This window comes from Procambarus clarkii, chromosome 22 (assembly GCF_040958095.1).
Source record: "Procambarus clarkii isolate CNS0578487 chromosome 22, FALCON_Pclarkii_2.0, whole genome shotgun sequence".
Taxonomy (NCBI): domain Eukaryota; kingdom Metazoa; phylum Arthropoda; class Malacostraca; order Decapoda; family Cambaridae; genus Procambarus; species Procambarus clarkii.
In genome coordinates, this window is record NC_091171.1 from 37,386,054 (window position 1) to 37,400,909 (window position 14,856).

The following is a 14,856-nucleotide window of genomic DNA, read 5'->3' on the forward strand; positions in this document are numbered from 1 at the left end:
GGTGAGAAATATTTCCGACATGGGAGAGAGAGAAGGATGGGGAAAGGAAGAGTTGTGTAGGAAAGATAGGGAAGGATGAGAGTGGAGAGTAGGGTGTAGAGGGGGGAGGAAGAGTGTGCAGGAAAGAGTGAAGGGTAAGGTGTAGAGGGGGAGGAAGAGTGTGCAGGAGAGAGTGAAGGGTAAGGTGTAGAGGGGGGGAAGAGTGTGGAGGAGAGAGTGAAGGGTAAGGTGTAGAGGGGAGGAAGAGGGTGCAGGAGAGAGTGAAGGTAAGGTGTAGAGGGGGGGAAGAGTGTGCAGGAGAGAGTGAAGGGTAAGGTGTAGAGGGGGAGGAAGAGTGTGCAGGAGAGAGTGAAGGGCAAGGTGTAGAGGGGGGGGAAGAGTGTGCAGGAGAGAGTGAAGGGTAAGGTGTAGAGGGGGGGGGGGAAGAGTGTGCAGGAGAGAGTGATGGGAAGGTGTAGAGGGGGAGGAAAGAGTGTGCAGGAGAGAGTGAAGGGTAAGGTGTAGAGGGGGGGGGGAAGAAGTGTGCAGGAGGAGAGTGAAGGGTAAGGTGTAGAGGGGGAGGAAGAGTGTGCAGGAGAGAGTGAAGGGTAAGGTGTAGAGGGGGAGGAAGAGTGTGGAGGAGAGAGTGAAGGGTAATGTGTAGAGGGAGGGGAAGAGGGTGCAGGAGAGAGTGAAGGGTAAGGTGTAGAGGGGGAGGAAGAGGGTGCAGGAGAGAGTGAAGGGTAAGGTGTAGAGGGGGAGGAAGAGTGTGCAGGAGAGAGTGAAGGGTAAGGTGTAGAGGGGGAGGAAGAGTGTGCAGGAGAGAGTGAAGGGTAAGGTGTAGAGGGGAGGAAGAGTGTGCAGGAGAGAGTGAAGGGTAAGGTGTAGAGGGGAGGAAGAGTGTGCAGGAGAGAGTGAAGGGTAAGGTGTAGAGGGGGAGGAAGAGGGTGCAGGAGAGAGTGAAGGGTAAGGTGTAGAGGGGGAGGAAGAGTGTGGAGGAGAGAGTGAAGGGTAAGGTGTAGAGGGGGAGGAAGAGGGTGCAGGAGAGAGTGAAGGGTAAGGTGTAGAGGGGGAGGAAGAGGGTGCAGGAGAGAGTGAAGGGTAAGGTGTAGAGGGGGGGAAGAGTGTGGAGGAGAGAGTGAAGGGTAAGGTGTAGAGGGGGAGGAAGAGTGTGGAGGAGAGAGTGAAGGGTAAGGTGTAGAGGGGGAGGAAGAGGGTGCAGGAGAGGGCTGAGAGTAGGGGCCAGTATTCTCACGACTCACAGCATTGTGTAACAAAGTGAAAGTTTTATTGCAACTTCTTCATTCTTACTTATTATTATTGCTGGTTTTATTATAAAGACATTAGTAAACGTCAATTAATAATAATAATAATAATAATCATACACAAAGAAAACCCACTAACCTGATATATCAATGATAAAATCAATCGGGGCAATGCACGAGATTCGAACCCTCGTCCCGGGTACTCCCAAGCCGCGTACCTTATTACCCCTCTGGACCACGACATGCCATACGTTATACAACCTGGCAGTCCACTCACTCCACACGACCCCTGGAGTACTCAACTGGCCAGTCCAAACTGGACTACTGGACTCGGACTACGGAAGCCAGTCCAGTTTACACACATATATCCTCACACATTCTAATCAAACCCGGACCCTTAGGACTACGAACCACGAGCGCTGCCCACTCAGCCGTCAGGCCCCAAAGAAAGGGGAGGCCTTCCTCTTAGCTACTCATGTCAGCACTGTGGAGCTGCTAAGAATTCTTGAGAACCCTCACTCGGGTGTAAATATCGCGAGTGACATTAGAAATTCCTTGTGAGGAAGAGAGGAAAGTCAGACACTGACAGGTGTCCAAAATACCTGACATTATGCAAAGCAAGTCACGTGTTTGTGTAGGTAAGGTGTGTACAGTCACTAGGTAAGGTTAAGTCACTTTTTGGAGGCATTAAGTCACTTTTTAGAGGCACTAAGTCACTTTTTGGAGGCATTAAGTCACTTTTTAGAGGCACTAAGTCACTTTTTGGAGGCATTAAGTCACTTTTCAGAGGCATTAAGTCACTTTTCAGAGGCATTAAGTCACATGTTTTTTCAGACACACGTCATATGTGAGAGAGGAACAGGTTATGTGTTTCAGGCTTAAGTTACATGTTAGAGGCGAAAGTCACAGTGTGTAAAAAAAAAGTAACTAACATAAGTAACACAAAAGTGTATTAAGAAAATGAATAGTGACAACGTTATTCAGTTGTAGTTCCAGGGTATACTGGTATACTGATCCATTGTATAATCCACTGGAGGGTTACTAAGACATTAGTTTACTGACCAATCAGCAAATATACACTATAGCCTTGAACATACTCCACAACTAAATATACTCTCAGTGAGTATACACAGAGGAGAAGGAGTATACCTTTCGTGGTATACTGTTATTATATCCCATGTTGTTTCCTGGCTGTCACGTAGGCCACCGTGACAGCCAATCACAGAGCGTCTCCGGGGCTCCTTGCCGTCCTCATATCTTCCCGGGAGAGACTCTTACTCGGCGCTGATTGGTCCACGTTAGTGGTGACGACACACGCTGCCTACCAATCAAAACCTACCACATCACAAATTGGCTATACTCTTCTGTTTTGGTTTCCAAAACATTCCGAGATCCAGCGAGCGCCATCTATAATTTCCAGAAACTTTATCCACAAAGTTGGAAAGTTACATATAAACCGCGACAAATGACCGAATTTTAAGAAGCCCAAGTCACATATTAGGCGCCCAAGTCACATATTAGAAGCCCAAGTCACGTGTTAAAAGCCCAAGTCACATGTTAAAAGCCCAAGTCACATGTTAGGCGCCCAAGTCACATATTAGAAGCCCAAGTCACGTGTTAGAAACCCAAGTCACATGTTAGAAGGCCGCATCACACCAAAACAAGAAGTGAGAGGTGCCTCGGGCGTCGTCATTACTCACGAAGGCGGAGGACAGTAGAGGAAACGCCTTCATATCCTCACTGGCTCCTTGAGGCATGCAGGGGTCAAGCAGCAACCCCGCCCATCATCTCTCAACGGCGCCACACACACACACACACCGGTCTCTCAACGACCCCCCTCCGTTAGCGAGGCCTTTGTAACGAAACACGGGACTCAGAAACCCTCCTCGCAAAACAAGGCCTGTGATTCTTATCTCTTTACGATGGGACGAAAACGTCGATAAATCGCGTGATGTTTTGGCGATAAGGAGGACAAAGGGAATCTTACGGCGGTCGGGAGGAGAAACTGGTTTGGTCTTGTGTGTGTGTGTTCTGAGGGACCAGGTATGTGCCGTGAGGGTCATGTGTGTGTGTGTATGTGTGGTAGGGGCAGGTGTTTGTGGAGGGTACCAGGTGTGTGTGTGTGTGTGGAGGGATGCGAGATGTGCATGTTAGGTGGCAGCTAGGTGTGTGTGGGCCGGGTGGATACCAGAGTTTTCGAAGATACCAAATGTGCATAGGGGTACCAGCTGTCGGTGGAGGATCCCAGGTGTGTGTGTGTGTGGTCAGTCCCAGATATGTATTGAAGATGCCAGATGTGTTGCGGTACTGATACCTCTCACGCCTCCCCCCCCCCCCACCTCTTGTCCAGGTACCTCCCACTCCCCCCCACCTCTTGTCCAGGTACCTCCCACTCCCCCCCACCTCTTGTCCAGGTACCAGGTACCTCCCACTCCCCCCCACCTCTTGTCCAGGTACCTCCCACTCCCCCCCACCTCTTGTCCAGGTACCTCCCACTCCCCCCTCCCTAAACTAGGTACCTCCCACGTCCACTGGTTCTGGCACCTTACATCTTCTCTCTCTCTCTCTCTCTCTCTCTCTCTCTCTCTCTCTCTCTCTCTCTCTCTCTCTCTCTCTCTCTCTCTCTCTCTCTCCCTCTCTCTCTCTCTCTCTCTCTCTCTCTCTCTCTCTCTCTCTCCTCTCTCTCTCTCTCTCTCTCTCTCTCTCTCTCTCTCTCTCTCTCTCTCTCTCTCTCTCTCTCTCTCTCTCTCTCTCTCTCAGGTCACCGGTCAGTCGCCATCTCAAGGTTTAGTGAGGCTCGCGTGATATAAATCAGACAAGAGAGGTCAAAGGTCACTCATAACCTGTTGGCCTTAAATATATTCAACTTATGGGGTCATAAATGTTGCCTCTCTGTTTTTTCCCCCAAGACAACTTTGTAGGGAAAATGTATTTCTGGTAATGGAGTGTAGGAATTTGAGGAGGGAATAAATCATTTATTTTCAGGGAACAATATTGTAACGATGTGGGTGTGAATGTAGGACTTTTTGTAGGACTTTTGTAGGACTTTTTGTTGGACTTTGAGGAAGAGTGGTGGGAGGGATTTTGAGGGAAGGAGTGCGTGAGGAGGTGGTTTATGGGAAGGAGGAGGTCCGTTCCTCCATCAACCAGTCCGTTCCTCCATCTACCAGTCCGTTCCTCCATCTACCAGTCCGTTCCTCCATCAACCAATCCGTTCCTCCATCAACCAGTCCGTTCCTCCATCAACCAGACCGTTCCTCCATCAACCAGTCCGTTCCTCCATCAACCAGTCCGTTCCTCCGTCAACCAGTCCGTTCCTCCATCAACCAGTCCGTTCCTCCATCAACCAGTCCGTTCCTCCATCAAGCAGACCGTTCCTCCATCAACCAGTCCGTTTGTCCATCAACCAGTCCGTTCCTCCATCAACCAGTCCGTTCCTCCATCAACCAGTCCGTTCCTCCATCAACCAATCCGTTCCTCCATCAACCAGTCCGTTCCTCCATCAACCAGACCGTTCCTCCATCAACCAGTCCGTTCCTCCATCAACCAGACCGTTCCTCCATCAACCAGACCGTTCCTCCATCAACCAGACCGTTCCTCCATCAACCAGTCCGTTCCTCCATCAACCAGTCCGTTCCTCCATCAACCAGTCCGTTCCTCCATCAACCAGTCCGTTCCTCCATCAACCAGACCGTTCCTCCATCAACCAGCCCGTTCCTCCATCAACCAGTCCGTTCCTCCATCAACCAGCCCGTTCCTCCATCAACCAGTCAGTTCCTCCATCAACCAGTCCGTTTCTCCATCAACCAGTCCGTTCCTCCATCAACCAGACCGTTCCTCCATCAACCAGACCGTTCCTCCATCAACCAGACCGTTCCTCCATCAACCAGTCCGTTCCTCCATCAATCAGTCCGTTCCTCCATCAACCAGTCCGTTCCTCCATCAACCAGTCAGTTCCTCCATCAACCAGTCCGTTCCTCCATCAACCAGTCAGTTCCTCCATCAACCAGTCCGTTCCTCCATCAACCAATCCGTTCCTCCATCAACCAGTCCGTTCCTCTATCAACCAATCCGTTCCTCCATCAACCAGTCCGTTCCTCCATCAACCAATCCGTTCCTCCATCAACCAGACCGTTCCTCCATCAACCAATCCGTTCCTCCATCAACCAGTCCGTTCCTCCATCAACCAGTCAGTTCCTCCATCAACTAGTCCGTTCCTCCATCAACCAGTCAGTTCCTCCATCAACCAATCCGTTCCTCCATCAACCAGACCATTCCTCCATCAACCAGTCAGTTCCTCCATCAACCAGTCCGTTCCTCCATCAACCAATCCGTTCCTCCATCAACCAGACCGTTCCTCCATCAACCAATCCGTTCCTCCATCAACCAGTCCGTTCCTCCATCAACCAGTCAGTTCCTCCATCAACCAGTCCGTTCTTCCATCAACCAGTCAGTTCCTCCATCAACCAGTCAGTTCCTCCATCAACCAGTCCGTTCCTCCATCAACCAATCCGTTCTTCCATCAACCAGACCGTTCCTCCATCAACCAGACCATTCCTCCATCAACCAGTCAGTTCCTCCATCAACCAGTCAGTTCCTCCATCAACCAATCCGTTCCTCCATCAACCAGACCGTTCCTCCATCAACCAATCCGTTCCTCCATCAACCAGTCCGTTCCTCCATCAACCAATCCGTTCCTCCATCAACCAGTCCGTTCCTCCATCAACCAGTCCGTTCCTCCATCAACCAGTCCGTTCCTCCATCAACCAGTCCGTTCCTCCATCAACCAGTCCGTTCCTCCATCAACCAGACCGTTCCTCCATCAACCAGTCCGTTCCTCCATCAACCAGTCCGTTCCTCCATCAACCAGTCCGTTCCTCCATCAACTAGTCCGTTCCTCCATCAACCAGTCCGTTCCTCCATCAACCAGTCCGTTCCTCCATCAACCAGTCCGTTTCTCCAACAAATCCGTTCCTCCATCAACCAGTCCGTTCCTCCATCAACCAGACCGTTCCTCCATCAACCAGACCGTTCCTCCATCAACCAGACCGTTCCTCCATCAACCAGTCCGTTCCTCCATCAACCAGACCGTTCCTCCATCAACCAGTCCGTTCCTCCATCAACCAGTCCGTTCCTCCATCAACCAGTCTGTCTTTGTAACAGTTAATCAATATATAACAAAGGTTCAAGTGCTGTGTTTGAGTACAAATGTTCCTTCATCAGTATTCAGTGATTTAGCAGAAATAATATTACATTATTATTATTATTTTTAATTTTGTTAGAGTTTAGATTAGAAGATTTTGTAGAATTAGTTGATGATAACTTCCTTAAACAACATATTAAGGAGACAATACGGGGGAATAATATTTGTTAGATTTTGTGTTAACTAACAAAACGACATAGATTAATGACATAGAAATAGGGAGTGAGCTAGGGAACAGTGATCACAAGGAAATAGGGAGTGAACTAGGGAACAGTGATCACAAGGAAAACAGATTTAGCATAAAATCTACAAAAAATAAACGTGCACGAGAAAATTCTGTTAAGGGGCCAGATTTTTCTGAAATCTGATGTTAATGGACTACGAAATTAAATTGGGAAGGATAGAGTGGATAGACGTGAACGAGGGACGACTAAGGGCTAGGGCTTGGGACGTGATGTGAACCTGGCGATGGTTATCGTAACAAGAGGATAGCGATGTAGATTAAATAAATAACTTATTTAGATATATTCTTAGCAAAGCTTAGGAGCGGAGTGCACATTATAAACAATAATGAATAAATAGTAGACAAATAATGAGCCCAAATGGATAACAACGGGTGTAAATAACTTTACATGTAAACAAGAGAGCTTCTTACAAAAGGATTAAAAATGGGGAAGTCAGTTTAGAACACCAATTTGTCTAACTAATCAGAAATGTTAACAAATTAAATAAGGAAAGCAAAGCGAAATGATTAAAATGAAATTAAATGATTAAAATGAAATGATTAAATGATTAAAATGAAATGATTAAATGATTAAAATGAAATGATTAAATGATTTAAATTAAATTAAATAAGGAAAGCAAAGCAAAGCAAGTTCGTATAGCAAGGCAAGCAAAGACAAATGCTAAAGTGTTTTGTTTCCATTTGTATGCAACAAAAGATGAGGTGCAGAAGAGACAGGTCCATTAAAACTCCGACAGGTCAAATGACTGATAATGACAGAGAAATGAGTAGTGTTTTAAATATATATATATATATATATATATATATATATATATATATATATATATATATATATATATATATATATATATATATATATATATATATATATATATATATATATATACTGGTCACCCGGGAAGAAGTTATTAAACAAATAGAAAAATTACCAAGTTAATTCCGAAAATGATTAACCTTCCACGTGAAGAGAAATTGTAAAAGCTTCATTTACATTCTCTAGAAAGGCGAAAGAAGATTGATAATTATCAAATACAGCAATTATTATAATTAATTAATAATTAATTTTTAATTATCACTCTTCCTTCAGCTTGGTTATGAAGGAGGCCGGCCTCGGGTGACAGGGGTCTGTGACGATCTCTGTCAGGAACCCGTAGGTGCGGGACCGGGCCGTCCACCTCCTGGGGCTCGTGCGGCCTTCCAGGCTCTGCTTCAGGAGGCTGGGGTCGTTCACGCCCTTGATGGGGCGGTTCTTCTCCGGCCCCGACCACGGCGGTCTCCGGGTCTGGAGTCCCTGTGCCTTCTTTCACCAACTTCGAGGTCAACTCCGGAACTCACAGTTCCTGCGACGGCGCTGGAACCAATCGTATTGGCGTTTGCCTTTCCATTGGAGACTTTCGGCGCCGGGGAGAGGGGAACACCTGCTGCTTGGGTAACAGCTTCTCCTCCGTATCAACCTACCCTGGCTTTGTGCCCTGGAGAGGCCACTCCAAACCGACAACCAGAGCCCAACTCCATAGTTTCCTGAGACTGATGGATGCCTACTATTACTAAGGCGTTGGTTTAAAATGTATAAAATCTATGGTTAACTCATTTTCTTTGAAACTATATGAAGAATTTTGTAAAAAAAGACCAACGCCTTATAATACAATAAAGTCATAACTTGAGAATATTCTCTATTTATGACAAGGGTTCCCTTGCCAATTTACATGTAAACTATTATTGGAACCGTAATATGCTTTCAAATCATCACATATGTCTATATATAACTATCCAATTGGTGTGAGAATTGGTTTGGTGTCTCGTGGTTTCCCCCCCCCCCCTCCCGCCTTTACCCTGAGCACGGGCTCAACAAGGGGGGGGGGGATATTAATATTAAATATATCAACACAAAACAGAACCTGAAACAATGGATATTGAAACACTTGATTGTTTCAAGCGTAGGTTAGACGTATACATATGGACGAGTTTGCGTGGACTTGAAGAGGAGCGGCCTCCTGTGAACCAATAGGCCTTCTGCAGTGTCCTTCATTTTTATATTCTTAATAACAATAATAATAATAAAAAAATCATAATATTATTATTATTGTTTTCAATATTTCTGTTGTGATTATTATTTATATAATTTTGTGCAATTAACATTTCTATAATTTCCTAAGAGAAGTAAACTAATAGGGATGTAAACTAAGATATGTAAACTAAGATATGTAAACTTTGAGAGGTAAACTTTGAGAGGTAACCTGAGAGACAAAGAGGAAAATTGAAACAGTGTGAAAGCTAAAAGAGGTAAGCTTATTATTGAGAAAGTAAGGTAAACTAAGAGAGGTAAGTAATTAGCAAAAGACGGCATCAAGCCGGGGAGGCTATAGAGCACCTAAGAGAGGTAAACTAAAGAGGAAATTATAATAGAGGCAAACTAAACAAAAAAAGAGGTAAACTAAGTGAGGTAAATTAAGAGAGGTAAACTAAGAAAGGTAAGCTACTAGAGAGGTAAACCAAGAGAGATAAACTAAGAGAGGGGAGGGAGATCAAGAGGACTGTTTGTGGTGGGGGGGGGGGGGGTTACTAATCCAGCGTTGTCCCTGACGGCCCGACCTCGAACGAAAGGTCAGGAAAGTGACTGTTTATAGAAAGGCGAGGACCGGGTCAAAGGTCACAGTGACGTCATCACCTGGTCAGTGGTTTGGGCCATAGGGCGCGGGGGGGGGGGGTTGTGACCCCTGGGAGGGGGGAGGGAGGGAGGGAGGCAGATGTGAGGGGTTCCTCCTCGGAATGAGGTCCAGGGGGCCAGATTCACGAAAGCACTTACGCAAGCACTTACGAACGTGCACATCTTTCCCCCAATCTTTGACGGCTTTGGTTACAATTATTAAACAGTTTACAAGCATGAAAACTTCCCATCCAACTGTTGTTATTGCTATAAACATCCTCCAGGTGCTTCGGAGCTCATTAACTGTTTGAAAAGTGGAAACAAAGTCGCCAATGATTGAGAAAAGATGTACAGGTTCGTTAGTGTTTTCGTGAATCTGGCCCCTGTTCTTCATGCCCCGTCTCGTTGAACCTTGTGCGTTATAGTTGAACTATTCTGACGTTCAAAATGTTTGTATACTCACCTAGAGGTGCTTATAGGGTCGAGCTAGGCTCCTGGGCCCCGCCTTCCCCAACGTTCTCAGATTAATGTAATGACTCATTACTCACGCCTTTATCGTGTTCACATTTAAAAATTTGAATCGTATTTGTTTCAACGAGTTTTACGTCTATCGTGTTTCACTTCCTGGCGGCTTTGACACTGAGAATGTTCTTTCTGACATGTGTACTCGCCTAGTTGTGCATGCGGGGACTGAGCTTCGGCTCTTTGGTCCCGCCTCTCAACCGTCAATCAACTGGTGTACAGATTCCTGAGCCTATTGGGCTCTATCATATCTACATTTGAAACTGTGTTTGGAGTCAGCCTCCACCACATCACTGCCTAATGCATTCCATCTGTTAACTACTCTGACACTGAGAAAGTTCTTTCTAACGTCTCTGTGGCTCATGTGGGTACTAAGTTTCCACCTGTGTCTGTGTCCCCTTGTTCGAGTCCCACCTGTGTTAAACTAGTTTATCTTTATCTACCCTCTTAATTCCTCTGAGAATTTTGTAGGTAATGATCACGTCTCCCCTTACTCTTCTGTCTTCCAGTGTCGTGAGGTGCATCTCACGCAGCCTTTCCTCATAACTCATGCCTCTTAGTTCTGGGACTAGCCTAGTGGCATACCTCTGAACTTTTTCCAGCTTGTATTGTGCTTGACAAGGTACGGGCTCCATGCTGGGGCCGCATACTCCAGGATTGGTCTTACATATGTGGTATACAAGGTTCTGATTGATTCCTTACACAGGTAAGGAAGGTGTGTGTGTGTGTGTGTGTGTGTGTGTGTGTGTGTGTGTGTGTGTGTGTTCACCTAGTTGTGCTTGCGGGGTTTGAGCTCTGCTCTTTCGGCCCGCCTCTCAACTGTCAATCACTCAATTGTTACAATTTGTTTTTTCCCACACACACACACCTGGAGAGACAGACAGGAGTAACTGGTAGGGCGCTCCAGTGGAAAAGGGAGTATCTAAGCAATAGGAAGCAGAGAGTTACAGTGAGAGGTGAGACCTCAGATTGGCGTGAAGTCACCAGTGGAGTCCCACAGGGCTCTGTGCTTGGACCTATCCTGTTTCTGATATACGTAAATGATCTCCCAGCGGACATAGACTCATTCCTCTCAATGTTTTCTGACAACGCCAAAATTATGAGAAGGATTAAGACAGAGGAGGACAGCTTGAGGCTTCAAGAAGACCTGGACAAGCTGCAGGAATGGCCGAACAAATGGTTGTTAGAGTTTAACCCAAGCAAATGTAATGTAATGAAGATAGGTGTTGGGAGCAGGAGACCAGATACAAGATATCATTTGGGAGGAAATACTTCAAGAGTCAGAGAGAGAGAAAGACCTGGGGGTTGATATCACGCCAGACCTGCCCCCTGAAGCTCATATCAAGAGGATAACAGCAGCAGCATATGCCAGGTTGGCTAACATAAGAACGGCCTTTAGAAACTTGTGTAAGGAATCTTTCAGAACATTATATACCACATATGTCAGACCAATCCTGGAGTATGCGGCTCCAGCATGGAGTCCATATCTAGTCAAGATATAAGACTAAACTGGAAAAGGCTCAAAGGTTTGCCACCAGACTAGTACCCGAGCTGAGAGGTATGAGCTACGAGGAGAGACTACGGGAATTAAACCTCACTTCGTGGGAAGACAGAAGAGTTAGAGGGGGACATGATCACCACATTCAAGATTCTCAAGACAATTGATAGGGTAGATAAAGACAGTCTATTTAACACAAGGGGAACACGTACAAGGGGACACAGGTGGAAACTGAGTGCCCAAATGAGCCACAGAGATATTAGAAAGAACTTTTTTTAGTGTCAGAGTGGTTGACAAATGGAATGCATTAGGAAGTGTTGTGGTGGAGGCTGACTCCATACACAGTTTCAAGTGTAGATATGATAGAGCCCGATAGGCTCAGGAACCTGTACACCTGTTGATTGACAGTTGAGAAGCGGGACAAAAGAGCCAGAGCTCAACCCCCGTTGTGTGTGTGTGTGTACTCATCTAATTGTACTCACCTAATTGTGCTTGCGGGGGTTAAGCTTTGGCTCTTTGGTCCCGCCTCTCAACCGTCAATCAACAATGTGTGTGTGTGTGTGTGTGTGTGTGTGTGTGTGTGTGTGTGTGTGTGTGTGTGTGTGTGTGTGTGTGTGTGTGTGTGTGTGTGTGTGTGTATTCACCTAGTACTCACCTAGTTGTGTTTGCGGGGGTTGAGCTCTGGCTCTTTGGTCCCGCCTCTGAACCGTCAATCAACAATGTGTGTGTGTGTGTGTGTGTGTGTGTGTGTGTGTGTGTACTCACCTAGTCACCTAGTTGTACTCACCTAGTTGTGTTTGCGGGGGTTGAGCTCTGGCTCTTTGGTCCCGCCTCTCAACCGTCAATCAACAGGTGTACAGATTCATGAGCCTATCGGGCTCTGTCATATCTACACTTGAAACTGTGTTTGGAGTCAGCCTCCACCACATCACTTCCTAATGCATTCCATTTGTCAACCACTCTGACACTAAAAAAGTTCTTTCTAATATCTCTGTGGCTCATTTGGGCACTCAGTTTCCACCTGTGTCCCCTTGTGCGTGTTCCCCTTGTGTTAAATAGACTGTCTTTATCTACCCTATCAATCCCCTTCAGAATCTTGAATGTGGTGATCATGTCCCCCCTAACTCTCCTGTCTTCCAGCGAAGTGAGGTTTAATTCCCGTAGTCTCTCCTCGTAGCTCATACCTCTCAGCTCGGGTACTAGTCTGGTGGCAAACCTTTGAACCTTTTCCAGTTTAGTCTTATCCTTGACTAGATATGGACTCCATGCTGGGGCTGCATACTCCAGGATTGGCCTGACATATGTGGTATACAAAGTTCTGAATGATTCTTTACACAAGTTTCTGAATGCCGTTCGTATGTTGGCCAGCCTGGCATGTGTATGTGTATTCACCTAGTACTCACCTAGTTGTGTTTGCGGGGGTTGAGCTCTGGCTCTTTGGTCCCGCCTCTCAACCGTCAATCAACAATGTGTGTGTGTGTGTGTGTGTGTGTGTGTGTGTGTGTGTGTGTGTGTGTGTGTGTGTGTGTGTGTGTGTGTGTGTGTGTGTGTTTACTAGTTGTGTTTTTACGGGGGTTGAGCTTTGCTCTTTCGGCCCGCCTCTCAACTGTCAATCAACTGTTTACTAACTACTTTTTTTTTTTTTTTTTTGTGTGTGTGTGTGTGTGTGTGTGTGTGTGTGAGTGTGTGTGGTGTGTGTGTGTGTGTGTGTGTGTGTGTGTGTGTGTGTGTGTGTGTGTGAGTGTGTGTGGTGTGTGTGTGTGTGCGCGCTAACCTGTTTGTGCCTATATGATCGAATATTAGCTCTTGGACCCCGCCTTTCAATCCGCTGGTTATTTAATGTAATGATTACTGCACCGTTCTTCTATCATATCCTTTTAAATCATGAATAGAGTTTGCTTCTACAACCTACCACCCCCCCTTTAGTTCATTCCAATTTCCCACTAATCTTACGTTAAAAAAAGATAGCTTTCTTGTATCTTTATGACTGACGCAAGTCTCAAGATTCCACCCATGCCTTCTTGCCCCACTGTATTCATTTTGAATGTCTTTTTCCATCCCTGACAATTCCTCTATATCATGTCTCTCTCTCTCTCTTCCTCTATATCATGTCTCTCTCTCTCTTCCTCTATATCATGTCTCTCTCTCTTCCTCTATATCATGTCTCTCTCTCTCTTCCTCTATATCATGTCTCTCTCTCTCTTCCTCTATATCATATCTCTCTCTCTCTTCCTCTATATCATGTCTCTCTCTCTCTTCCTCTATATCATGTCTCTCTCTCTCTTCCTCTATATCATGTCTCTCTCTCTCTTCCTCTATATCATGTCTCTCTCTCTCTTCCTCTATATCATGTCTCTCTCTCTCTTCCTCTATATCATGTCTCTCTCTCTCTTCCTCTATATCATGTCTCTCTCTCTCTTCCTCTATATCATGTCTCTCTCTCTCTTCCTCTATATCATGTCTCTCTCTCTCTTCCTCTATATCATGTCTCTCTCTCTCTTCCTCTATATCATGTCTCTCTCTCTCTTCCTCTATATCATGTCTCTCTCTCTCTTCCTCTATATCATGTCTCTCTCTCTCTTCCTCTATATCATGTCTCTCTCTCTCTTCCTCTATATCATGTCTCTCTCTCTCTTCCTCTATATCATGTCTCTCTCTCTCTTCCTCTATATCATGTCTCTCTCTCTCTTCCTCTATATCATGTCTCTCTCTCTCTTCCTCTATATCATGTCTCTCTCTCTCTTCCTCTATATCATGTCTCTCTCTCTCTTCCTCTATATCATGTCTCTCTCTCTCTTCCTCTATATCATGTCTCTCTTCTTTTCTCGAACTTCATCAGGTCTAGTTCTTTCAGTCCTTCTTCAGACCTCCTCTCTCGCAATTGCATAATCTAGTCTCTTGGTTGTTCGCCATTATTTTTCTTCGTATTTGACTAGTAACTTTGGTTCCTTCTTTGCTTTGAATGCAATTTGTTTTCACAGCTTTTTCCTCATACTCTTATATTTATGTATTCGTTTGTAGCTCTCGCCCGTCTATACCGGGTGTCTTCTGGCCCCTGTATCTGTTCCACTCCCTCCTGCTTGGCCTGTTGCGTGGCTTTGTCTGTTGAAAGAAACATGGGCGCTTATATTCCCTCCAACTTTTTACCCTTAATGTTGGAATGAATCTTTCTGCAGCTTGTGTGTGTGTGTGTGTGTGTGTGTGTGTGTGTGTGTGTGTGTGTGTGTGTGTGTTTGTGTACTCACCTATATGTACTCACCTATATGTGCTTGCAGGATCGAGCATTGACTCTTGGATCCCGCCTTTCTAGCTATCGGTTGTTTACAGCAATGACTCCTGTCCCATTTCCCTATCATACCTAGTTTTAAAAGTATGAATAGTATTTGCTTCCACAACCTGTTCCCCAAGTGCATTCCATTTTTCTACTACTCTCACGCTAAAAGAAAACTTCCTAACATCTCTGTGACTCATCTGAGTTTCCAGTTTCCACCCATGTCC

General features: G+C 45.8%; 1 protein-coding gene across 1 annotated transcript; it reads left to right on the forward strand.

The window, feature by feature from the left end:
* The first annotated feature begins 2,878 nt into the window (after window positions 1-2,878).
* Window positions 2,879-6,134, forward strand: LOC138367524 (fap1 adhesin-like). Its single transcript, XM_069329208.1, has 2 exons — window positions 2,879-2,918; window positions 4,309-6,134. The coding sequence occupies exons 1-2, from the start codon at window positions 2,879-2,881 to the stop codon at window positions 6,132-6,134; spliced, it is 1,866 nt and encodes a 621-aa protein (XP_069185309.1).
* The last annotated feature ends 8,722 nt before the right edge of the window (window positions 6,135-14,856 follow it).